The sequence below is a fragment of the Ambystoma mexicanum genome, chromosome 1q (genome assembly GCF_040938575.1).
Source record: "Ambystoma mexicanum isolate Mex_15411 chromosome 1q, UKY_AmexF1_1, whole genome shotgun sequence".
Classification (NCBI taxonomy): domain Eukaryota; kingdom Metazoa; phylum Chordata; class Amphibia; order Caudata; family Ambystomatidae; genus Ambystoma; species Ambystoma mexicanum.
Genome location: NC_090922.1, coordinates 1,042,992,334 through 1,043,019,124, shown reverse-complemented (window position 1 = coordinate 1,043,019,124; position 26,791 = coordinate 1,042,992,334). Strand labels below are relative to the sequence as shown.

The window sequence follows — 26,791 nt, the reverse complement described above, 5'->3', positions numbered from 1 at the left end:
AAATGACGTCCCTGGTTATATACCTTTCATATCGGTGACTGAAACCCGATCCAAACGCTCTTCTGCATAAGACCGCACCGCAGACAATGCTACGAGAAAAACGCCATTTTATTGTAGGTGTCTTGGATGATGCTCACCACCTTGGAGGTGAACAGCAAAAGAACTCGTTTGTAAAACCCTCCGTTTTTTCAAGCAATTGTTTTTCGGTGCACATGGCTTTGGTGTGGGGAAAATGTTGCCACAGTGTTGAAATGTAGCCATTCTAAACCAAGCACCTCTCGTCTGGTTTAGTGAAGTTAGAATTTGAAAAAACGTATGCCACCGTCTGGAGCCACAGAATGGCAGTTGGCATGGCTGCTTCCAATTCCGATAGAAGAACGCAGTGAGCTACAGTGCGCCGAGTGCTAATTTACTGCTCCAATGAACAGTAAATATGTCTGACAGGGGTGGGGGTTATATGCTCACCTAGGCAGTAACAGTAGCCCAGTAAGTTCCACATTCAAGGACCTGGGAACCGAATTTTCATATACATCACCCATTTATTTTTTACTATTTGGAACCTTTTTTGGTCGAGGTGCATGTTTTTCATTGTGCCAATAGATGTTTCCTGCTGCCATCTTATTCAGGACACTCATATTCTTGCTAATTTGTCAATTATACATTTCATCTGTATATCAAGTTGCTGCTTGTTTTGTAGTCGGAGGCTGTTTTTTTTTTTTTTTGTTTTACGCGTAAATGTCCCGTTTGGTCTGAACTTTATATATTCAACCCAGTTCCCAAAAAGGACATCCAACCAGAGCCGAGGCAGGATCAAAACTTGCTGGAGGTCGCAATGAGTGCGACCGCAGCATTTGGTCATAAACGCCATTCATTCCACAAGGCTGTAGCTGATTTACAATTGTTCGCGTCCTTTTCTGATGAGCCTCTTAGCTTTGCCATAAACGTCCTATTTGAACGTGTGTATGAATATAAACTATTGAAATGGACGGCTGATGTAATTGCTAATTCGATTCCAAAGTCACCACATGGATCTCGGACAATATGCCATTCATGCGTATCTTTAGCCTAAAATAGTGAGCTTATTAAGCCCCAAGTTTGCAGAATTTCCCTTTTGTGTTGCGATTATGATGTGACTGCACCAGCCGCACTGCAGGACAAGGGCGCCATTGTGCTCTTGTCAATTACTCAGACCAAGTGCTGGTATCGCAAAAGTCACCGTTGTGCCCAAGAACAAATACACTTGATTGTTGTCTAACTACTGATCACAAAAGTACACAGAAGAGCTGTTGTCTCATCAGGATTCTAAATCTGGTTACAAGGAGCACAGTTGCACTGCAGATGTCCGCAATATAACCTCCATATCTTTAAACTTGGAATATCGCAGTCCTCCCACCGCTGCCGCCAATTGACTTTTCATGCAATAGCGTATTTTTAAAATCACAGATTTAGAACTGCTTCCGTGATTATTTTTGCTTTCCAGAGGTTTTAGTTATGCCTTTTTAATGAGTTATAGCGGTTTAAAATTGCCGGCAGTTAAAGCTAGGAAAAGGCAGGATTAAGTACTGCAGTGAAGTCTTTTGCAGATGTATAGCATTCTTAATTATATTATCTGACTTGAAATATATTGTTTTACCTTTGGCCACATGCGCATGCTATAGTGGTTGGTGCAGTTTTAATAAGACTTTGGTAAATAAAAAAACGTTTTGTCGTGTCTGTGTGGTTAAACGTTGGCCTACTATGAACGTTTTGGAAAGCGCTCACGTAAACCTCAGAATGATATGTGCGGTTAAAGGGACTCGATACCATGTGTTTGTAAAGCCTTCCTCCCTTCAAAATTAGATTTTGTGAGACTCCACATGCTTCTGTTGAATCCACAAGTGGTGGCAGTTTGGAAATCCATTTTTAGAAGCAGTATTCACAGTATGTGAACCCTAATGTATATTTTCCTGTCGCATTGGAATGAAATATGCCCAGCTCTGTCCAATAAGATTCCCTCACACCCTGTTTTTCTGTGTTGCCAGAGTCTATGATTAATCGAAGCTTTAATGCCGCCCTTGAATTTAAACCAGGCAGCTGAATCCCAGATTGTGAGCCACGTTCTATGTAGATGATATGTGCAGTGTTCATTTCCTTTCTTGCAAATGTAAATTTGGGTTAATACTGGTAAGTAGTTTCCATATGGTGGAGAGATTTGTGGTACAAATAAAAAAAAAAAAGCCTGCTTGTGTGCAATTTATTATACTGTAGGGAATTGCATGTTGGGAGGCCGATGTAAGCAAGCTGCGTTGCAATCATTTTGTTTAAGACTCTGAATTGTGTAGTCGCAGCACCACTTTGTTGTGATTTACTAACCTGGCATCAGCATACATTACTGGCGCTCAATACTTCTTCAGAGAGTGCTCGTTTGACATTTTTCTTGTGGTCTGACCATCACTTAATGGAATTTTAAGGAAGGAGCCTCTACGCAGAGCTTGCTTTCTGTTTGTCGCCGCCCGCGCTCACCCACCGCTCACCACATTCAGAGGTGATGGAGCCTTCAGAGATGATGTTCAAACTATGCAAGAGGTGTTGGAAGTTGCAGCCACTTGCTGAAGCATTTTTTCTTGTTCAGATCCCCATGTTTCAGAACTTTGCAAATCTACAGCTGGGCCCCTCCCTGGTTTTGAAGCTAAGATCTGTGAGGCCAAGGATGGTATTCCTGTCCTATGCTGACGGTATTGGCTTCCCTCGTGCTCGCCTGCCCCAGGACTATTTGTTTTATGTCTTTTACCGACTTACTATTCGGTCCCAACTTTTCATAACTGAAGAAAAAGATTATAGGTACGGTAGCAGGAAATTTGCCAGAAGAGAAGAAAATGTCTGTCTTTTCACACAATTGTTACATACGCCTTTGCAGTAAAATGTGGATATAGTTAGAGGTGGGTGGGTTTGTGGGTGGAAGCACTTTTTGATCAAACCATAATGGGACGGTAGTTTTGAGCTCAAGCCCATTTGGGATAATGTGGCTCTTTTTAGATAATTTTGCCTGCTTTGAGCAGACTACATTTCCCAAAAGGCCGGCTTCTCCGAAATGTGGCTCATGCGCTTATCACTTTAGGAGAGACTGGAAGTGGTGGGGAGTGAACGCTGTGTGTAAGGAAGTGTAGGGGAAGAGGGAAAGTTTTAGGTTGTCATGGGATGAAGTGAGGGGGAATTGGATTGATGGACGGGAAGGGAGTGTGCCTGCCTGGAGACAGTGGGGTAAGCTGAGATCTCTGCTGCTCAACACTGGGGGAAATGATTGGGGGTGGAAGACTGAGGAGAGAAAGGGGGCTGCAGGGGCATCCTCTGCATTGGACGAGGAGGGGACGGGGGTGGGCACACACATCTTTTCGGCAGATCTAAAGCTGGGTCCGGAAAACTGAGCTTTGGGAAAAGTGGGCTGCGGAAATAGATATTTTAAGACACAATATGGCTTAATACATTGAATGTTTAAGGCTAGTCCTATAGTTTGCCGTGGTAGGGCTAAAGGCAGACATTGTGGGAGTCAACTTTTGTTTTGGTTAAATGTTCTGGAATATTATTCCTGTGGCGAAGGGAGATATTGTGGATCATATTTAAAATGTTACTGAAAGAAGTGATGTCTGTTATGCGAGTATAGTTCCTGCATCGTCTCCTCAGAGTGATAAATGAAACCTACTGAATACTCGTTTATGCACCTTTATTATTTCTTCTTGCAAAGGAAAATGGGGATGATTGTAGACCATTTTGCAGGCTGCTCATTTGCACCCAGCAGGCAAAAGTGAAGTCAAGAATATATATATATGTTAACATGGGTGATGGACTCCGCTTTTTAAGTGGCACCCTAGTCATTTTATTTTTCATGGCCTTTTGATTATTACTATGGTGAGTTCTCTTCTGAGCACCACAGAGGTCTCTGTTTATTCACAAATGATGGGCCCTTTTCTATGTCTGGAGCTTACAGAGGAATGAGTACTGGCTGGTTTCTAAACACCTCACCAGCAGTTACCATCATATTCTTACTCACTGCAGGCGGAAGTAAGAGGACTGCAGATTGGGTTCAGGGGGCTGCCCTTCAAATTCTTGTATTTAGGAGTGTACTGTATCGGAGAAACCCCCCAGGCAGTTCCACCTCCTGAGAGTTAGGCCTCTGCTGTTCTCCCATACTATCACTTGGAGAACCTGCCGAGCTTGAGGGAATCACTGGTAGCCCTAAATCAGGAAGATACACATGTGACTGTGACTACAGGGCTTTGGGAAAACTTCCAACATTCTGCAGTAAAAAACATTCTTCGGTCAAGTCATTGCATGCATTCAAAAACCATACCCAACTTTGTTCATTCGGGTCATTGCATGCATGCAACAGCGTATTTAACTTTGAAGGGAGAAAGCATGGAAGTAACTGCCTTCAAGTTCCTCCTGTGAATGGATGTTGTCCATTCTATCTGCCATTATGTTTATTTCCTATGAACCATATGTCTCGGCATTATAAAGATTTCTACACGAGACTTGGCAAATTGAAATGCACCTGACTTTGAACCAAGTACTTTCTTCACTTAACAATAACTCCTACAGCGCGTGCGTGTGTGCGTGTGCGTGTGTGTGTCATAAAGGAAAACCTGGGAAAGGAGTATAAATGTGCGGTTTGCCAAAGGAACAGTGTGGAATGTAATGAGAAGTTCTGGATTACTGCTTGAGTAATGAAAAGGCATCATTTTTCAATAAGAGAAGTGTGAGGCAACATTTTCCTTGTTGGCTTGCACTGGAATTGAATGAGTCGGCCCAAATAATATATTAAGTATCCTGCTAAATACAATGCGAGTACTGCATCTTTATATTGTTAGCAAAGGGCAGGAGGGTGTCTTGGGCCTTGGACAATTTCTTTACCAGCAGGTATGCATATTAGGGACACTACGATGAAATGTTTGTAAGTAACACTTTTTGTTTTTTATGATGCACTTTTTGTTTTGTATGATGTAATATTTGTCGATTTTATGGTTTGAATTGATGTATCCAATTAATGTGATTTTGATTATGGTTTGTATTTATGTATGATGTGTTTTATGGAGTGATTCACATTTTAAATGACTGTAGAAGCAGTAGAGTAAGCCATTCCCCTATACGATTGCCTACAATTCAATATTCCTAACACTGGCAACGTATAATCGTTGGTGAGGAATTGCATACCGTGGACAGATGCAAAGCACATTCGTATTTGATTCCACTGCTATTACGTTGCCTTGGCCAAAGTGATAATTCTGTAAAACCCATGATTTATGCATAGCCAATGGTGGAAAAAACGATGAATTTCCTAGAGTGACTATCGGAAACACAACATAAGGAACTATCGAGGGAAATGTTAATAAAAGGCATAAAAGCTTTAACAATAGGTTTATATTAAGATAAATAGCACTTGTTGCTGCTTATTAAAATTATACAAGTTTGTGGTAATTGCTTGTTTAAGGTAACCGTAATTATAAACCGTAGGAAAGCTTAACAGAAACGAGTGTTTAGTCACCATATTCGTCCATTGACAATTTGAAACCTCACACATAGCCAGAATATCCTTCAGTTTAAAAAAGGCAAGGATTAGACCATATTGCTAACCATAATGGCATTGCTGCTTGCTTCCAATTTAGGAAATAACTGGTCATGCTGGGCATCAATATATAAAGGTTACTCACAGTAGAGGGCACCCAACCTAGAAGTACCTTTTTAAACGTCAACTTTCCTCTTTGGCAAGTGGTTCCAGGCATTTAATGACCCTGCTGCATAATGGGCAGAACCCCAGGATTTGTAATTCATAGACTTACTTGTTGGAATCGCAGCATTTCCTTTATAGATTGCAAAATACTAAAAGTCCCAGAGTTTGCCTTTAAACTCAAAGTGGCTACATGATCAGGCATACCCACAGATAAAGGAAACGTTTAACGCTTAAGCTGCTGATTGTCAATAATAAATGGGGAACATCTCTTATTCCGAAGTTGCATCTCGGTTTGAGAACATTAACTGCCATGCAGCAGAGGATCATACCTTCACAATAGCCCATTAAAACCTTTTGAACCACAGCTGTAGCCCTCCCCATTATCGTCACATCTTCTGCATACACAAGACCTAGGATAAGAAATGAAGATACTCTAGTAACGGAGTAGGTAATCCTAAAGTGCATCGAGATTCCAAATAAAATGGGATGTTCTAACTCCTCTCTGGCCCACAACTTTAGTGACCGCAAATGGATGTTTGGGTGGGGGGTGGGGGGGAGGAAGGCGGTTGTAATCCAGTTATTGTATCAACTCTCAATTTTAGAGTCCCCTGAATCGCATGTCCACTGCAGTTTTTAACAGTTTAGCTTGATGTCTGTGGACTGGGGAGCTCACTCTCATAAGTCCGATTTGAGCCCACAGCAGTTCAAGTCTATTAAGTCAAGCATCCATGCACAATACTTTTTCCCTGGGCCATGCATTACATCTAGTCTAGTCCAACCACCACAGTCTCCCTTTTCTGGATAAGGATCTCTGCCTTAGTTCACTCTGGTAGAAGTATCCACCTGACACAGCCAGGAAGATGTGGTTAAGTAGAGACTGAAAATGAAATTGTTTGGAAGGGTGCACTAACTAAGTATATATAATTCAACAAGTTTTAGTTTTTTTAAGGTACTTTCAAGGTGCCTGTTAAAGGTATCCCTGGCTAAAGGGATACCAAGAAACGAGAACAATTGTCAAATGGGACAGTTTGTCATGTCTTTCGATTAAACATATTAAAATAAGCTTGTTTATATTCATGAGTCCAATCTAATATTCTCATCACTAGTTTAAGGATTTTAAAGAGGCGTCACACTACAGACCAGGACTCTTTTTATACCTGCAAGGGATGTAGCGCACAATTAAAACGCTTTTAAATTTTATGAATTTGGATTCAGCTTTGAGAAGGCAACCAACCCGTCTCACACCCCCTTTAACGCACACCCCATGTCGCAATGGACCATGAACCGGGCCGGTGCGTAATGATTGAATATTTTTATTTATTTTTTAATTTTGAATAAAAATCAAACCCATTCAAAATAGGGCAGCACTCACCAGTGTGGTGATAATTACACCATAAAATGATAGAATACACTTAGTTTGAACTTCTATCATAAGAGACACAATGCACAATTGAAAGAAAGCAAGATTTATTTGTGAGTAGTGCTTTTAAATGTCACCACAGTTAAGCATTCCCCATGCAACACCCCATCTAACCCCAGCTAACCAAATGTTGTGTGGGTGGAGATGAGTAGCAAGGAGTCGGGTATACTAGGCGAAAATTGGAATGAAAATCCGACCTACCACCCCTCAATGGGAGGCAAAATCGAATGAAACTCCCTTGGAAAAATGAGCAAAATGGCATTCGGAATTAATAAACAGTTGTTTTTACATGTGCGTTTGAATGGATAAGGCAAGAATGTGTATGGCTGTATCAAAGAAGCAAGAAAACTTGCAGGCTACAAGGCAATGTATTAAACAACTGGCAAACAGTATGGAAAATCGACTATGGAAGGAAACACAGTGCAGCAAGAATCACACGTGGTGGGTTCAAAATAGCAAAACGGCTTGGAAAATGGGCCAAACAGACAAAATCAGAATGCGGTTTTAATGCCAAGGTACAAAGGCACATAGCAGGTATGATATGCCAGTGAAAGGGTGACTTTTGGATGGATGACAGTATGGGATTCTTAAAGGGAAAGGAAAAATCAGCTTGTTAATGTTAAAGAATATTTGTAGCGCACACTATCGCCACCTGAGTGGTCCTCTGGCGGCTCTGAAAAGGGAGAAAGGGGGGGGTTAGTTAGTAAGAATAAGCTGGAAAAGTGCAAGAGAGCAGTGATGTGCTGTTGGCAGCCTCAGCCCGGTGGGTCCGTTGGCTGGGTTTGGGGTTGTAAGTGACTTCAATCAAGCACTCCAACTAAGTCAATGCCTAGTCTGGGATGCCCAATGGAAGCCCTTATTCATATATTTGTATGTCAAGTTCTTAAATCTGGATGATGAACCCTTATATAACGCCCCTCTCTTTCAATCCCCCTGACCTCACTGAGCCAAGAAGTAGGTTGGTTTTGCAAATTAAAAGGTTTATTGGAAAAATTAAACAATATATATCACTTTTATGAATAAATAAATATATTATGAACAGTGATCAGTATTGGTAATGTCGCTATTGTAATAACTCTTTAATCAGAAAGGAGTAGGAATAGGAAGGATAAAGTAGCAGAGAATACTTTTACGGTTCAAGGAAATGCAATATGGAAAGAATGCAGGCACAGAAATAAAACTAGATATGGATTCAACAAGAGATAATATGATCACTTTCCCCTTGTGACAACTCACTCCCCTTCCCCCCTATGCAATATGAAGGGATGGAAATGAGGGCACACAGGCTTTCAGGAATACAATCAAAAGCAGTTCAGTTCCCGTTCCCCCCAGCAAGCTTAGAAAAACAGGGATGATTTTAAAACACAGGCCAAATACTTTTAAATGTGATTGCAATGAAGTGAAAAATATGCTAAAATGATTTTAATTCCCTATAGGAGATTCAGGATAGGTGACAGCTACTTTGAATTAGTTCAGGTCAACACTAGCAAGGATTCATGGATGATTATCGGAGTGAAAACGAATTTCAGCAGTGGAAAGCAAGAAGCAGCGATTACGGAAAAACTATGAGGAGTTGGAATATACGGTTCAAAAGATACAAACGTTTTTTGTGGAGGTAGATTTTCAGAAATGAAGTCAAGATTTCAGAATGACAGATGACACTTTTGCAGCTTTGAAATCACAGAATGGACACACGATTTCTATGCAGTTCTGGACAGGTTGAAATGGTTTGAATAAGATTACTTTAAACTAAGAGATGGGTTCTGGAAAGTTCTAGATACTCACTCCTAGTTTTGGAAGGGAATGGACCTTGTCACAGATCTGGTCAGGTTTGGGCTGTGGTTCTCTCGCCACGGGATGGTCTCTGGCACTGGTTCTGCTCAAAGCAGGCCCTCTGGTCTGCTATCGGCACTGCACAGCGGTCTGGGTCTGCCGGGTTCTGGGTACAGCTCTGCTTTCTGGGTCTGGATATGGGTCTGGCACAGGGTTCTAGCCAGAATCAAACAGCTCGCCCGGCTGTTGAATAGTTTGGTTAGGTTGCTGGATTCTGGGGCCTCTGAAAAGAGTTCAGCTTTTGGGTTTGGCCCCTGCTTAAGGTTCTAGAGTTTAGTTCTAGAGTTTGGTTCTGGAGTCTAAGTTCTGCAGCCTCAGGAGTCTGGAGTTTCTGTCTGGATATGGTCAGGCAGCCTGCTGCGCAGGAATCGATGAGTATTGGAAAAAATGAGTGTCTATCTGGGTCTCAGCAGTCTTTTTTTGTGTTCTCAAAGGGGGTGTGGAGGCTGACTTCCTATGCCCAACCCTCTGAGAATCCTGATAGGTTACAGGATTTACTGTCCTCTGACTGGAGAACGGAGTTGTGAGTCAGAATGAGTCATCAGGTATCATCTTTATGGCTCAAGGAAAGGACACTGTGTCTGTACAGCATATCTTCTTTTTCATAAAACACATATTTACAATATACACAACTTGTTAATATTATCTAAATTGCAAGACAGATTGCTTAAGGTACAGTTCGGTTCAAGTCACATGTTTATACGAGCTTGGGTTCAGAAATGACAACATTTTGCGCTTTTGAAGGGTTTCACAATATTGGTTTTTGCATCAAATCTTACACGGAGGTACACACCCTCTCTGGGCGTATGACCGTAAGCTTTCATTTTTCTAGCATAAACACTGTGTCTGCAATGTTAATAATTACGGGGCTTGGCCTCAGAACATCCCACGGCGTCCAGCTTAGTCTCAAATTGTGAGTGAATTTTTTATATTAAGAATCTCAATTGTACATTTTTGTCCGCTTGGTATAATTACTTATCCGTATTCTCATAAAACATATATTTGCTTTTACTTCAGTACACCCATTGGTTTGTCCCTGCCCCTAGAAACTTGGCTTGACCCAGAGATCGGATGTCTTGCCTTCCCCCAGAGCAGTGTTGTTCAGGCACACCCAAATCAGCATATTCTATTCAATTGCAAGAGTTTGTTCCTTTCTCCAGGCTGCAGGGAAAATCTCCTCCCTATTAATCAACAGGACCATGTGATTTCCTGTGCTGTTGCTGAGAAGGCTAGGTGTGAAGGCTTCCCATGAATAGCCAGCCTTTTGAAGTCTCAGCTAACTCAGGTTCCTGTTTAGCTTCAGAAATAAAGGTCTCCTGTCAGAATTTAGATCGCTAGTGCCGGTCAGTGGCAAGCACCGATATTGCACCCATTTTTGACAGCTGCCTTACCAGTAAGCAATCCTCAAAATATACTTTGTTGAAATATAGATGCACTTCTGTGGACCTCAGATTCATGTAGATTCTTGCGGGAGAATGATGTTGACCCCCCCAACAAGGAGGTGGGATCTTTTTAATTGTTTTGTGAGACATGATTTTAGCAATTTTTGACATCAAGAAAATGAATTCCCAGCAGCTCTGGGTTTCTTTTGGCAATCAGTATTGCTATACCCAAATGGTTTCAGGCTACTGTGTGTAGCCCAATGGTGGTTTTAGGCAGTGACCTCCTGTGCTCACTAATCTAGGCAAAAGTGGGTGGCAGCCTATTGTTCCAGTTTTTACTGTGCATTTTTGGCTGGTTTTGAGCGAGCAGCATGCTTTCCAGTGGCGATTCTGATGTTTCTGTGGCCAGCACCGCACAGTACTGTTGTAGGTAGGGCTTGGATGAGTGGGGTGAAACATCCCACAGGGTGTTTTATGGTCTTTAGTCGTCGTGTGCTGTTGTGCAAGTCTGTGTGGTTTGTTTTGTTGTTGCAATGTAGTGAAGTTTGTGCGGATTGCTGTATTTAGGCTTGTGGTTGTGGTTGTGTGTGTGTGTGTTAAGAGTTTGAGAGGTGTATGTGGAGGGCTGAAGTTGTTAGTGCATTATTTAGTTGGCATTGCTGTCCTTGCAATGTTTCAAGGTATGATGCCCTCTATCGTTCACTATTGCATCCAGGTGTGGAATTTGTCATCCCTCCGTTTCATTCAAGTGTAGCACATGCTAACATTCATAACCCTGTCTAGAAGTGACGGAAGCTAGAATTAACGATGACATCTAAGTGTGGCACATGCTATCCTTCATATTCTATCTAGATGCGATGAGCATCTAGCATCAAAATGAAAGCAGTTGCACAGGGAAGATCGGTTTTACTGAGACTGTATTTTAATGGCTAGAAAAGAGGAAGGCTGCCTGCGACAAAGGTTGATTTGCAATTCTAACCCATTTACGCCGTGTCTCTTTATATGGGAATTAATTAATTTATTCTCAATAGTACTAAGGACTTGTAGTGGACTGAAATGATTTGGAAAGAATGGTGCTAACACATGGAAATTAACACAGATTTTCCTAAGGACCGGATGCACAGAGGATTCTGACAATTTTAAGTATTTTGTTAGGGTATTTATAGGATTTCTATGGCATTGGACATATACCAGGTTACAAAGCAAGGGATACAGTTTTTTGGGTTACTGGGGAAGGGAAATACTTACAACAAGCACTTGAATGGAATAGTTTGGACAGCCAGCCGGGCCTCGGGACACTGGACAAAGATCTGGTCACTTGGGCAACAGCTGGGCTCTCCGCTAGGGACACAGCGGGGCAACCAGGGTCTGGTCATGTGGACAGCAGAGTGCATCAGCTGGGCAAAGCAGGTCTGGTCACTGGATAATCCCAAAAGGATTTGGCAGCCTTCTCAAATTATTGGGATCTTTGTAGCATTTAATTCTGGATTAGAGGTTCAGCCTGGGTAAGAGGTTCTGCCTGGATCTGCTGTCAGCTACCCCTGGCCTGGCACTGGAATCTTGAAACTTGCAGGGTGAATGTGGAATGCCTGGATCTCTGGATGTTGATTTTTGAATGCTAGATTTTCTAGAACCTTGGGTTTTTTAATGTCCTGACCGTCTGTATATCTCCATCTTATATAGATCAGATGGCATCGGAGGATTTTTTACTATGTGGGCAGAACTAAGCTAGATATACCTCCTTAATCAGATAGGTCAGTGTTGCTGCCTCCCTGTAAGCAGATTGGACTGAAGGAAGTGGCTCAGTTTTAGTGTGTGTGTTTTTACAATGTTCTTTGTTCTACCAAAATCAGCTATGGAGCAAAACACTTGTATTTACAAATGTCATCATCAGGAAAATTAAATGGGCAGATTCCATATTTCACAAATGACATTTTTGTCCAAAGCCAAGTTTGTGCGATATTGTGTTGTTCTCCTGGCAATCTTTCGCCATTTCCATGCAAAACATTTCACCTAAAATTCTACATTTGTCTACATATATACATATTATCACTGGGCATATGTTCATTAAGTTGCAAAACTGTACCATGTACGCTTTCCCCAGAAATGACATTTTTCTGGCATTTGCGTGCACCACATATCAGAAAAACCTGCAATGTCTTATTTTAATGGCGCAACAATGATATTAAAACTGTCATAATTTCAAATTACTGTTTCTTTAGGTTACTGAAATAAATGGTGTGATATCAAGTCCTTTAAATCAAGTGGATGGCATGTGTCACTGGAGGGCGGTCCTTATGATTTCCCCAGTCGTCCTACCCCCACTGTGTCGGCTCTGGGCGGCAGGGCTACCATAGCAACCTTTCATTCTGGCAGATGCAGCTGAAGAGGCGTCACCAGGAATTCACACTTGCCCGTGACCAGGCCAGATCCTCTGATCCATTGTTCCTGGCTGGAGAAATACCATGAAGTCTGACGAGGTTGCAAATTCCCACACCTTGACCCATTCATAGATTGTGGGGGGGATTCCCGTCCCAGGAAGGTTTAGTGTCTTTGAATTTCCTCCCCAGGTTCCTTTATTCTGCTGTTTTCAAACATACATTTCTTTCTTACTTTCTGTCACAGAAACCAAGTCTTTAGTAAAGTATAATGTACATTTAAACCACCTCAGTTCCACACAGATAATGCTGTTTCTTTGTGAATATTGGGATGACTGCACATTTTAGCTTTAAAAGTGTCCTTTCATTGTTTTTGCAAAGCAAAGTAATACAGGTTCATTTTACTTTCATTAGTCATTTACAAATGCGATTTTCCTTGCATCTTCATTCTGCACATTTCCATAGCTCTGGTCAGTTTCTTATACACAGGAATCTGATCAAGAAAAGGGTTCTTTGAAACTGACATAAGCAAAGGGAGAGAGAGAGAGAGAGCCTCTTGGGAAGAGTTTGCCTGTGTTATTTTGTTGCAAAAGTAAACGCTTGCTGTACGGCCTGGAGTGAATTTCTCTGCTATTTCACAGATTCTACTTGACACATAATGCCTTTCAGGGAGGACTGCCCTCCTTTGCTGGTGTATAACCTGAAGCTAGATGGGCATGAATGTGTCTTATCAGCAACCAAACTGTGTAATGTTGAAAAGATGGAAATAGCATCAGTGCGCAGTCATTTTAAACACAGAACATTTTCTCTTTCAGTTGGTAATCTTGAGCTTTCAGCATAGCAGCACTGCACCAGGCTGCTTTTTAATTCTTCTTTTTGGTGCACATGAAGAAAATAACTGCAGCAATTCTCAGGGTGTTCTATGTTTCATCTCACCCCCTATGTGCTCAACAGAGTCAGCGCAGCCATTCTTCTTGTAACTACTGAAAATGCAGTTGGGCAGCGTAGGGGATTTCTGCTGGGCTGGTAAATGTACCCCACAGGTTAATCCAAATCCGAATCTGGTGAGTGATTAGGTTGACAGGAGAACTAACACTACGTGTTTAGAGTTACAAACACTTCTTTAGGTGCAATAGACTCAGTGATTTTCTGTAAATAAAAAAAACATAGTTCTTATGTTTAACAATTCTAATTGATGTAATTAACGACCTCACGGTCGTGTAGTGGTGAAAATTAGCTTGATTGATAAAAATGGGTGGAACTACCAACCTTAACTTGCTTCATGTGTTTGAATTGTAACTTCTGTATTTGATCAAGCATCAATGCTCATGATGACTCTCTAGTCATTTCCCTGAGGACGTAAGAGATATTGTATTGTTTTAAGCATAACACTGATGTTTAATGTGAGAATTTGGCAGCTGCTCATTTTTAAAAAAAGGATGCACTTGCATGTGTCTCGCTACACTGCCGTGTGCTGGTATAAGGCACGCAAGCAAAGAGACTACATTCGTTCCCTGCAAATGTAAAGTGTTGCAGGTCACTCGATCCATATCGTACGCGTTTAAAATATAATTTCCCAGTGTAATTTCCCAGTGTAACATTTCCTAGCTAAATGCGCTTACCTGAGTGCTTCCACTGAGCTCAAATAGCATGTCCATTTCACATAGATTCAGTAGGCGAATCGCGTACGGACACGGCAGCAACAAGCACCCTCCCGTCCCGCGATTGCGTAATATTGTTGTGATGTGACTATTGCACGCAAGAATGCGGGCCGTGACATGTCACATGATGTCATGTTTTGTTCCTGAAACTCCTATGTGACCCCCAAAATCGAGTTTACTGGCGATCATACTCCTGTCCATTGGCTCAATCTTAAAATATTTCGACTAAGCGAAAATAAAATGTGCAATTCAGCTCACATGGAATTATGTCTGCCATCGTCAGTTTTTTAATATACGTGCAGACCCTGTTCACTGATCCTCGACATTTAGAACTTTGCTAGAGTAAGATATACAATTTCGCTCTAATATAGTTAATTTCTATAGGCAATAATTGTAATGTAGAATTCAAGCTCATTGACCAGGTTGATCGCAGTCTATTGTTTAAATATGACTTCTAGGCATGTTCTAACGGACACTGTATAACATTTTCAGAATGACATAGAATGTTCAAGTTCCATATTTTGTAACTTGAAATAAAACAGTCAATGGACCTGATGCGTTCTAGAGATTTTCCAGTTTCGGTCACTGAGTTATTGCTTAGTATGTGTTTCCCAAATAAAATGACACTGTCATATGTCTGTAAGTTACACTTAATCACATTTTTAACATTGCTATTGTCAATATCGTTCTTAAGTATTTTTCTCATGCAGTTTTGTGATTCACATTTAAATGGTCAACAAATGTTACATTTTTCAATCTGTCAAAATTACAACCACTTACAGTTATTACACAATAACTTATATCTGAAATGTAAAGTACTTCAGGGTGTGTCACAATATACTACATTAGTGGAGTCACAAGTTGAAGTTTGTTTTTAATGTTTTCCCTGTGTATGGATGGTTGAGAGACTGACCTTAAACTATGTTGTTACAATGGAGTATAGCTCAGCAGCAGAGTGTGCGTCTTGGAAGCAAGACGACACGAAGCAACACAGGTTCGATTCCCGGGTCCGCGCTTAGAAACCTCTGGGTCTTTAAGCGCGTTATAAATACGTAACTAAGACAAACAAACACAATTACGCAACTAAGAAAAACAAACAGCGCCTCGATGCCTGCGGGCTGTGTGAGCGTTTTATAAATGTAAAAATAAAAAAATAAAAAAAAATAAAATAAATAAATGTTGGCAGCTCATGCATAGGAGAGTCCCTCTGTAAAATGCAGGTTTAATCTTCGGTGCGCTGATATCCGTTCTTACTACTTAATCCCATAGCTTTTTTTGTACGTGAAAATCAGTACGTTGGAAATGTTTCTGCTAGTGTTGGATCCAGGTGTAAGATTTCCCAACTGGATTTTATGATGCGTTTAATTTTAGGGCTCTGTTGTGAGTAGGTTTTCACATATACTAATTTAGAAGACGAGTCCTTTACTCGTTTTGCTAAAGTTTCTGTCCTTGCAGTGACATTCACTTTCTAAGCCGTTGTCTGAATAGTATCGATTGAATAACCTCTTTTCTTGAAAACCTCAGATAGTTCACAGGTTTTTCGAACAAATTATCTGAAATTATTCTTAGATAAGAACGGACTAAATGAGATACTCTCTATGGTGGTTCTTGGGTGAAAACTTGAATCCAGTAAAATACTATTCTTATCTGTAGGCTTAGAATAAACAGTTGTCTTCATGACATAAGTAGAGACTGGTCAGACATTGTTAAGAGAGCAAGTAGCAGAGTAGACCATGACACAAGCCTTGCTCATAAAGTGCTTTAGTCATTTTCAAAAACTATTTATTTCTGCTTCAAAATATTATATAGTGTGATGTGCCTTCAACATAAAGCTACTTTGTTTAGATTTTAAAAAGGATTTCAGTCTTCCAGCCACATACGCTTTTATCACGCTTAATCACTTATATGGGCCAAACATTTTTTGAAAAGGAAATTATTAAACTGGTTTGGTAAAGATTTGTATGTCCTAACACATCTTTGTTTGCTTCTATTACAGCTTTACGCAGGGGCTATTCTTGAAGTATGCGGATGAAAATTGGGGAGGTTCCCTCAAGTCCAAGGTAAATAAAGTTGAAATTCACTAAGATTTCTTTTTTTCAATGTTAGTTTATAAAATACTAGCTGGTGTACCCGTGCTTCGCACAGTAATTCCTACTTAAGTCCAAGTTTTAAGTTAATTTAATAAACTAAACCAATGCTTCGTTGTAGACAATATTGCTAGTCCTTCATGTAGGAGCTAGTGTGAACAAATTATCTTTGTTTACAACTCTGGAGCAAGCCACATAAAGCTGACCATGGAAACCATGAGAAAAGCATGAATCCCGTACATCGGTTTCAGCTACTTTGAGTGGGAGCATCCGATAAGATACTTGTTGCATTGTCTACACCATGGAACCTACCCACAAGCCAAAGTTCAGGTTTGTAGCATGTTGGGAAGTATGCTGAACATGTCGAACAGACACAAACACATCCACAAATGTCATATATATATTATACAGGGCCTGCTATGGTTAAGTTGCTCAACCCATAGGGAGAGCACTTTTTGGGCGGCTTATAACTTTGCCCCCATTTCCCCTTGGACGAATCCTTACCAGATTTTGCAAAATATGTATATGGCCGCGTCAGACTAATTCTGCAAAGTTTAGTGAGGTTTCCTCAACAGGGGGGGCAAAGTTATAGGGGTGTCCCAAAATTGCAGTTTTTTCCATAGACGCAATGGAAACAAAATGTTGCTCACGTTTACAGCCCAAACTGCTGGACGGAATTTCATCAAATTTTGCAGTAGGAGCTGTGACTTGGTCCCGAAGCGTGCTTTTGTAAATTTGGTGTAAATCCGTCCAGTAGTTTAAAAAAAAAAAAACTGCCCATGAGTAGGTAAAAATAATTGGTGATATCTGGGTTCGGTCTGCGGACAGGCATTCAATTGGCCTAGAGGGCGATGTGATGCTCCCACTCATTGTATGGTGAAAAGCGTGAAGTGAAGATTTTTGGAAACGCCCGCCATGTTGGATTAGTGGACAGCCGCGGTAAAAACATATTAAAAAATCACAACTTTGCACTTGTCAAACTTATCAAATAATCTCTGGGGAGCTGAGGGGTGATTGGGATGGGATATGGACATAAGAAAAAAACACTGACAGTTTTTATCCTCGAAGTCCGCCAACATTCCGGATGTTCGGGTACAGTCCTGTGATATTCACGAACACTTCGGATGTTCGGGGACATCTGTGCCTATTTCTGCATTGCAGGGTTGGTGAAAAGCAGTTTGTGGATGGCTTATAACTTCGGTGCCATGCAATGAAATTACATGGAAGTTTGGAATTTTATTCTAGACCTCATTCTGAATGGTTTTGTAAAGTGTGGAGCTGTTTTGTCAAGAGGGAACAAAATTAGAGGGGGTCCCAAAATATTGTAAAGGCTTATAAATGTGGTGCCATTTGACAAATCGAACAAAAGTATGCAAAACGATTTTAAATCTAGATATACATGTTTTTGCAAAGTTTGGTGGGATTTTGTCAAGAGGGGATTGAATTAGAGCGGGGGGGGTCTCACATTTTTAGATTGCTCAGAACTTTGTTGCTGTTTAACGAATGTGGACAAACGTTTTCAGAAAGTTTTTAGTCCCAACCTTGAATGTTTGTGTAAAGTCTGAATTGATTTTGTCAAGGGAAGGCTAAGTAATGACTATTGTATGTACATACATTTTAACTTTTGAAAAATAAAACGTGGGGGCACTTCCAGCAAACCTGTGTAAGGAGCTTTGGCAAGGGCCTTAAAGCATGGTTTTGCAAATGGGCCTGTGTTTTATATTTTGACAAGTGTCATAATGTAGGTACAAAAAATAGTGATGTACCTTTGGTGACTGAGGAATAGCTTTTGGCCATGGGCAGTGGCCAGATTGTGCGGGTCATGGCAAGAAGGCCAAGACCCGGACAATCTGGCTACTGCCCATGACCACGAGGGACGACAAATGCGGTTAAAGTGGCCATGTCGACCTGGGACCGGCTATGTGGTGAAGTTATTCGAAAGTGGGGTAGGTTTGAAAGGGAAAACAAAATGTGCTCGTGGTAATATGGTCATAGGGTTCTCTTTGCCTTCTGCAGGCTGCCATGCAAACTGAAGAGATGGGCTCTGGTGTCCCGGTATCTTTTTCTTTTTTTTCCTAAAAACCAGAGTTGCCACTTTGGGAACTCGGGGTGCTACTGGCCTTCGTCCCCCATTGCAGGGGCTGGAACAGGGGGTAACGGTCCACAGCCCTTGTTATCCGCCCTTGCGTTGGCCGATAACTTGGGCTGCCGGGCCGTTATCCCCCATTCCAGTCCCTGGAACGGGGATGAACGCCACATTATTCCCATTAGCATAACACAAAATGCTAATGGAAATGTTGGAAATTCTTGAGTCTATGTACTTTACTGAGAAATGTAAAGTAGATGCAGTTTATAAGATCTATTTTTTAACTGTGAAAGGTGGACACTAAAGGAACCATTCTTTTGTTTATTGATTTTTTTTTTTTTCTTTTTGCTGGAGAGGTTTGAACGCAAGGTGGGGAGGGAAATGCGGGAAGAGGCACCAAGCATTAATATGGAGGGGCAGGTGGACAGGGGAAGATGTTGCGCGTGTGTACTTCTAAGGTAGTGGCAGTGTTTCTCATGCTCCTTGATTACAGCTTCAAAAGCACTTTGAGATTGCTTCCCCCTGCAGAGTGGTGTGTTGCAGTATATTGGGAGGACTGTTGTCTAAATATATGGATGAACAGCCTCTTTTATTGCTTGCAAAGTAGCTGGTGGGACTTTGTCCCACAGAAGTAGGCTGTGTGGCTACATTATTGGCCGAGGAAGATGAGGTGGGGGAAGACGGCCTACTACCTGCTAAGAAAGGAACAACCTTTCTGAGAGCGTTGCAGTGGTTGGATTTGGTGTGGCAGCATGTGGTTGTGTAGGAGTACTGTCCAGGTAGTCCGCGACTGAGTACAAAGTTGCACTCTGTGAATTTCACTTCAGTAACTTAAGCCATTGGTACATTCCCAACAGTGGTAAAGAACTGCCACATCCATGATTCTCTATGGGTGCTAGAGGTAGGCACTTCCTCTACCTTATCTTTTTGGTCCTCTTCATTGTCTTTGGACGTACTGCACTTTTTTTGTTGTGTCGGTCCTCCAGTTGGTGGTAGTGGTGGCTCTTGGGGAGGAGGGAAGGCGATAGCGCATGCCAATTCTAAGACAAATATTTCTTCTAATATTCTTCCAAGTATGTGCTTTGTACCAGATTGTTAATCAATAATGAGTAAGAATAGGTGTAGGAGCTGTGCAAGGGTACATTTTGAGCTTGAAAGTTCCTAGATCAGTAGAAAATGCAGTTCCGACCTGTCCTCAAATCACGAACTGATCGCGAAGTGCGTACATGTCATCATGCTGCGTGCAAGCGCGCATGGTTGCGTGGCATTATCTGGAAGGTCTGTGATGACGTCAGAAGTTCGCGGACGTCAACGGCCGCAAAAACTATGAAAAAAGGTGTGAATAGTGTATAGAAGTGTTAAAAATTATGCTAGAAGGTGGGAGATGGCAGAGTTTTATGGTGAAATGTTGTTATATTGGTAGGTGTGATGTTAGTAAGATGTAGGTAAATAGCATGCACTGGTAAAAACACATGAAATTCACTGAAAAACATTTGTTAAAGGGACATTATGGTTACAAGTAAAACCAAAAAACCTCAAATTCGTCAGTTATGGTAAACTAAGCAACCATAACTCACACCACCACCACCACCACCACCACCACTGTGCACTGCTAAGACTAACAACCAATACATCAAAGATGACATCACTGATGACATAACATGTGAATTTAATTTTGATGAAAAGTCCCTACAAGGGGTTGTGTTTATAATGTTGGTAACAAGAAATCAGGGGTGATTGAGAGACCGATCATGAACTACTGAATCTATTAAAGAATGTACTCATCTAAACAACATTGTATTGGAGTGTTGTTAATACAAGAACCTAATCAATCATAAACGTAGGTAATGGCTGCAGCATGCACCATAGAAGTACAATATCTATAATCTTGTCATTTTTTTAAATAATGAATGCTACTCGAGTTTTGAGTAATGTTAAACATGTAATAACTAGCTAACAATTCAAGACTTGCTACACACTTGTGCTAGTACAAACAATAGATATGCAGACCCACAATGCATACAAATCCGAGGCACACGTAGACAAACTAAAGTAAGGAAGGAAAAAAGAAACGGCATCATCAGAAAATGCTAATAACATAAACGTTTATCTTCATGTATACAAATGAATTGTGTGTTTGAGGCCTGCTTATTGCCCCGTGTAAGGAAACATATGACAAAGTTAACGTCAAGATATATAGCACCTTTTGAATTTTCTTATTCTGTCGGTGAACAAAAACAAGTGGCCCATATATGTGATGCCATCAATGACATTTGTGATGTCATCTTTGATGTCCTGGGTGTTAGTTTTAGCAGTGAACAGTGGTGGCGTGAGTTATGGTTGCTTAGCTTACCATGACTGGCGCATTTCTGACATTTTTCGGTTTTACTTGTAAGCATAACGTCCCTTTTTGACAAACTTTTGTCAGTGAATGTGAATATATATATATCTTTTTAAATCTTGTTGGTGTTTGGACTGGAGCAACATCAGAGTTTTTTACCTTGTCAATGCCAGACAAACCTTTAGTTGAGCACTACATTTTGAAATGACCTACTGCAGAAGATATATTTTGGTTTGTGGTGTTACAGTGGCAAACTAAGTTAGAAAAAACAAATGCAGAAAAAACGGTTAGATAGCTTGGAACAGAGGCTAATCAAAAGATTTGATACAGCGATGAAGGGACTCGATGTGTTCATCGAATGCGGTCTCCTTATAGACTTGAGTGAGGAGGTTGTGAACCTTAAATACCACGTTCGACACCAGAGTTAGACTGTCCCTTGTTTTACAGAGTACCTGTTTTAAACCAAGAAGTTGTTTTTGGATAGTCTACAAGTGGGAGCACAGAATCTGTGTTAATGGAAACTGGCATATTATGTTTTTGAAGGCGAGCTGCATTACAATTACACAGCTGGTAACATCTTTGTTGCAATTACATGCACAATTTAGACATCAGGTGCACAACATGCGAAGAGCTCTACAACAGGCAGCACAGTTGTGGAGGCAAAAAGCCTGCTATTTATTGAGGGGATAGTTGGATTCATGCTAAAATAATGTGCTAATGTGGTGATGAGGAAACGGACCATTGGGAATCCAGTAGAATGGTCGCGTTCTCTGAATTCCAGTAAGGCCGCTCCGAATGCACGCTGGGCTAGTTGAAAGAGCGCGCTAGTGGCGCGCAGACAGATCCTGTGGTGGAGGATGCCACTGCATTTCCGGTTTAGCAGGCGTTTTGGAAACTGGGCTGAGTTGACAATGTGCAACGGCTCGCGTACACAGGGACGGGACACCTCAGAGTTCGTACGTAGGAAAGCTGGAGGGCACAGGACCACCTCGGGTGTGCTTGAGCTATGGAAGCCTCTGTGTAGGATATATTGCATCTGACAGGAATTGGTATGGGGTAGATTCGGGAGCGTGTGATTTACATCCCACAGATGGTAACACTGGGAGTGTTCGACATCGTGCAGAGGCGAGACACTGTCTGCGTTTGAGTGGGTAGGACAGCAGAAAGAAAGGTTGAGGAATGGGCAATTACCAAAACGAAATGCAAGTGGCCAAGCGGATTGCTATTTTTAAATAGTTTTTGGAGTTGTGTGATTCTAAAGAACATTACAAATACATTTAACAGGGTTTTGTATTACAGAATACTGGTAATTTCAAAAGAAATAAATAAACCATGAGTTGTGATTACTGAAGTGGTTTGAATGGGATATGTTCCGGTTTGGTGCCAGTGAGAGCCCCCAGGTAAGTGTTACTCCTGCACCTGGTGATGGGATTACTGTGGTGGATATATTCGGAGTCCGTTAGAGTTACTCGTAAGGTATACCCAAATTGTGCTTTTTGAAGGGCATTCCGCTGTGGAAAGATGGATGAATTTTAAAGGGGGCACAGCATGCAAGACTAAAGGAGGGATACCAGACCTAGTGCAAATCTCTACCCGCACAGGTCCAGCTCGTTCCTAAAAAGGACCCCCACACCAATTAACCAGGGGTCCAACTTTCAGAAGAAAACCTCGAGAGGAATCTATTGAAGAATATTATCTTTCTTTTATTTAGAAAAACCTGCACCTGCCAACACAGAGAAAACCTATTAAAGCAAACAATATCTTTCATCTGTAAGGCAGCAGACGCATGCAAAGACCGAGGTGGTCTAGCATGTGTTTTTTTTTAGCACAGCACAGTGCACCAGAGATGAATTAGAAAGCCCAGTCATAGAGGCTGGCACTTTGAAACCTATTCCCATTCGATAAAACTGTTTTTTCAGTGTGACTACGATTTTGGGCAACACACAGTTGGTAATCCCATAAACAGTCCTTTTTGTTTAGAGTGTCTGAGCAGCCATGCTTATCTCAAGAGGGGTCACTGTGAGCTGTAGGGTTATTACACAGAGATTCAGTGACAAGTATCCAAATAAACACTTACACTCAAGGTTTCTTGATTAAACAATTATTTATTAATTTAACAGTCCATTGAATAAGCCTTCTTTAGAAGGGAGCAAAATATGTAACACAATACTATACTTCAAAACTACACACTCTGTTTCAAAAAATCACTAGATACTCACTTGGGATGGCACACAGACACTTCCTACACCCTGAGGTGACTTAAATAGCTAGGGCACTGTGGACATTGATATATCACTGGCACATTTAGAGCATTACTGAGATAAGTGTCAAAAGGAAATGATGAGTGAATAACACAATGGTTAACAAATATATTCTTAAGCAGGGAAGTAATTTTTGAACCCTCCAATGCAAAGTAAATTAACCCGTTCCCAGCTACACAACTTATCTAATGTGTGACTTTTTTGAGGGATAGTTAAAGCACACAGTCGGAAGTAAGAAGTCTTTCAGGGAGCCAGGAAACCCAATGGTGTATGAGCAAAAGTCTAGGTGAGCTGAAGCACTTCTTGCAGGTAAGTAAAAAGTCTTGCACAGTGTTTTAGAAATCTTAGTAGAAATGGAAATCGCTGTAGGGCCACAAGCTGGGAGGCTTGTGAGGGGCAAAGCTGCAAGCAACTCTGCAAAGGCAACCAAGTCAAGCACCAGCGCTGTTCTCGGATACCTCTATGTACTTGCTTCTGGGGTTCAGCACTTCGTTGAGGTCGCTCAGGCTCGTCAGTCCTGCTTCATGGGAGTCCGGAGGATCTTCCTGGAGCTCGGGTCCGACTTAAAAACGATGCACTCGATCTGGTGTTACTCTCCCTGGCAATCGGTTCCTGCAGCAGCAATGGAAGTACAGCGAGCTCCGAGACGATGTCCAAACAAGTTTGCTTTGGGGTGGATTTGTCCAGGGAGAAGTCATCTGTTGCAGAGCTTCTCTAGTCGAGGCGAATTCTGAGCCTCAGCAATGAAGCAGGGCTTCACTGGGCAAACCAACGGTCCAGTAGTTGCAGCAAGCGTTTCTACCAAGTTCTTCTTCGGATTCCATTGTCCAGCTGTCGACTCTGCCTTCCCAGCCAAAAGCCTTGCCTTTTATGCAGGTTCTCCCATTCACGCTGTCACTCACACAGCAGGGTGGCTGTCCTCTAAGGACAGCCAGCCAGCCAATTACATTTGGGTGCATTCCTGTAACCAAGGGGGTTAAGCAAAGGCAGTTTCGGGCACTTCCATCACTTCCTGCCCTGCCAGACACGCTGGGGTCAGAGGTGGGCTTCACCAGTGAATCCCGCCAAAGACAAAAAGTACAAAGGATCCAAACCTGGTTTGGCTCGTAGAGTAAATCTCAAGGAGGACTTTTCCTTCAAGAAATGGTGAAAAGAAAGACTGGGGCCATTTTGACAAAATGGGCAGCCATGGGTGCTTTGCTGGAATTGCAGTCCGCAGTAGAAACGCACAATGGTAGGCAAAAGTAAACCACTGCCACCAATGCCACCAGCCATTGATTGTAGAAAGGGTAACATAAAAATGTTACATGAGAAACTAGACAAAGGGGATACTAAGTAACCCCTCCAGCACCCTATTGTAAGATAGTGTGTGCTGGGTCTAGAAAGTTACAATGTAATTAAAGTCCATTTCACTTCACTGCTCTTGGAAACAGTAGTTTAACCAAGAGAAGGTATTTAAACCTTTGGGAAATCTGGAAGACTTCCCTGCGTCACTGCACTGAAGGTGCTGTGTGACACAATGTAAAAAGATGATGCCTATGGAGTTTGTCAGACTCCAAAGTCAAAAGAAGCAGTGTTCAAATCAATGGAAAAACAATGAGTGCGGAAAAAAAGGTGTCTTTCTCTCTCTTTTTCTTTCTTTCTCTCTTTTTCTTTCTCTCTTTCTCTCTCTTTCTCTCTCTTTCTCTCTCTTTCTTTCTCGCTCTCTCTCGCTCTCTCTCGCTCTCTCTCGCTCTCTCTCGCTCTCTCTCGCTCTCTCTCGCTCTCTCTCGCTCTCTCTCGCTCTCTCTCGCTCTCTCTCGCTCTCTCTCGCTCTCTCTCTCTCTCTCTCTCCTCTCAGATTTCCCCTCCAACTTTGGACCACAGCTCTTCCTTATCTGCCTCTGACATAGCCTTTTCCTTGTCCACCAAGGTGGCCTCTCTCCGCCTTGCTATTGACTCCTCTTCTGCCACTTCAATATTTTGCTTTCCCTCCGACTACCTCCTATTTCTAATTTCTCTAACATCACAAACGGCCATCTCTCTTCTGATGACTCATGCTCGTCCCACTGCTGCACCTACTAATCCCATTCCGCCTGTGCTCATCTCCAAGGTCTATCCTTCTCTCTAATCTTATCTCACACCTTTCTTTAATATTGTCTCTTAACCTCAACTTTCCCCTCCTCCTTCAAACATCCCTCATCATTCCTATTCTAAAGAAACAGCCTGCTGACCCCTCTTGTTTCTAACTTTCGTCCTATTTCTCTTCTTCCGTATCTTTCTAAGCTACTTGAATGTCTTGTCTATCTACAAGTTTCCTCATTCGTCGCTAATAACTCAAATTCTCCCTCATTTTCAATCTGGTTTCTGTCCCATGCACTCAACGGAAACCGCCTTTCTTTCAGTCCTAAACTTGTTACTAATGAAATGTCACTTCAGGCACTCCTCCATTCTTTTTTTTTTCTTTTTTTTTTTTTAAACTTTGTTTATTTTAAATCAAGGCAGGATGGCAAATACACATATCACGACATATTACAAGCAATGCTTTTTCAGGATTTTTGATCCCCAGTCCTCATTCCCCCCACCAGGCCTCCTCCCTCCCACCTCCCTCCAGCCTTCCACCCCTCAGGTTTGGAGGCGGAATTTTCCTTCCTGGGTTATCCAGTTCGCCCCTTAGCGTCTGTGTCTTCCTCAGGGTTCTCTTGGTGTTTCAGGATCCATCGGGCCCTGGTCGGTTTATGGGTCTGGGCGGGGAAGCGCTGGTCGTATTCCAGCACTGGGCTCCAAACATTCTGGAAGCGATGGAGCGTTCCCGCCTGTGCTGCCGACACCTTCTCCGCGATCAGGATGTCCCAGAGTTTAGACCACCATTGGGCTATGTGAGGGCCTTCTGGGCATTTCCAGGCCCTGGCCAACACTGTTTTCCCCGCCAGAAGGCAGTGTGTCAATAGCTTAGTCCTGGTCCCGGAGCGCGGGTAGATCGCGGGGATCGGAGCTCCCAGCAAAACTGGTTCAGGTTCCAGAGGAATCGCCGTTCCCGTAATCTGTGTGATGGTCTCCAGGCATATCCTCCAGAACTGTCGTATCTTTGGGCAAGCCCACCACATATAGAAGAAGGAACCTGGGTGGCCACATCCTCTCCAGCAGACATGATCTACTTGTGGGTTCATGTGGTGAAGTCGAAGGGGCGGGTAATACCACCGGAGGAGCACCTTGTACGCACATTCCCTATTGGTAACGCAGGTGGAGGAGGTGTGTGTTCTGGTCCATATGTCCACCCAGGTTTGGCCCTCGACCGGATGACCTAAGTCCGCCTCCCATTGAGCCATACAGCGGGATTTGTGGACAGGAAGTCCCTTAGGAAGCGCCTATATAGGCTGGATACCCTGCCCCTGGTTGGAAGGTCCCCCAGTGTCAGTTCCAGGGCGGTGGGTGGGCATGTTGCTGCCTGCAGAGATTGGGGGTGCGAGCACCAGTGGCGTAGCTGGATATAAGTGAATCTGTCCCTTTCCTGGAGTTGGAACTTTTCCTTACATTGGGCGAAGGTGAGTGGTGTCCCTCCCATATATAGCTGGTCTATGGTCTCCAGCCCGCCCTTTATCCAGTTCCGGAAATTGCGGGGGTCCGCTCCGGGTGAGAAGGATGGGTTATGGAAGACC

At 42.3% G+C, this 26,791-nt stretch overlaps 1 protein-coding gene across 1 annotated transcript in view; it reads left to right on the top strand.

Annotated features, from left to right (window-relative positions):
• SELENOF (selenoprotein F) overlaps positions 1–26,791 on the top strand; it is a 207,719-nt gene that overhangs the window by 123,770 nt on the left and 57,158 nt on the right. The window contains exon 3 of the mRNA XM_069641734.1: positions 16,375–16,438. Coding sequence (XP_069497835.1) covers positions 16,375–16,438 — 64 coding nt within the window. The remainder of the gene's footprint in view (positions 1–16,374; positions 16,439–26,791) is intronic.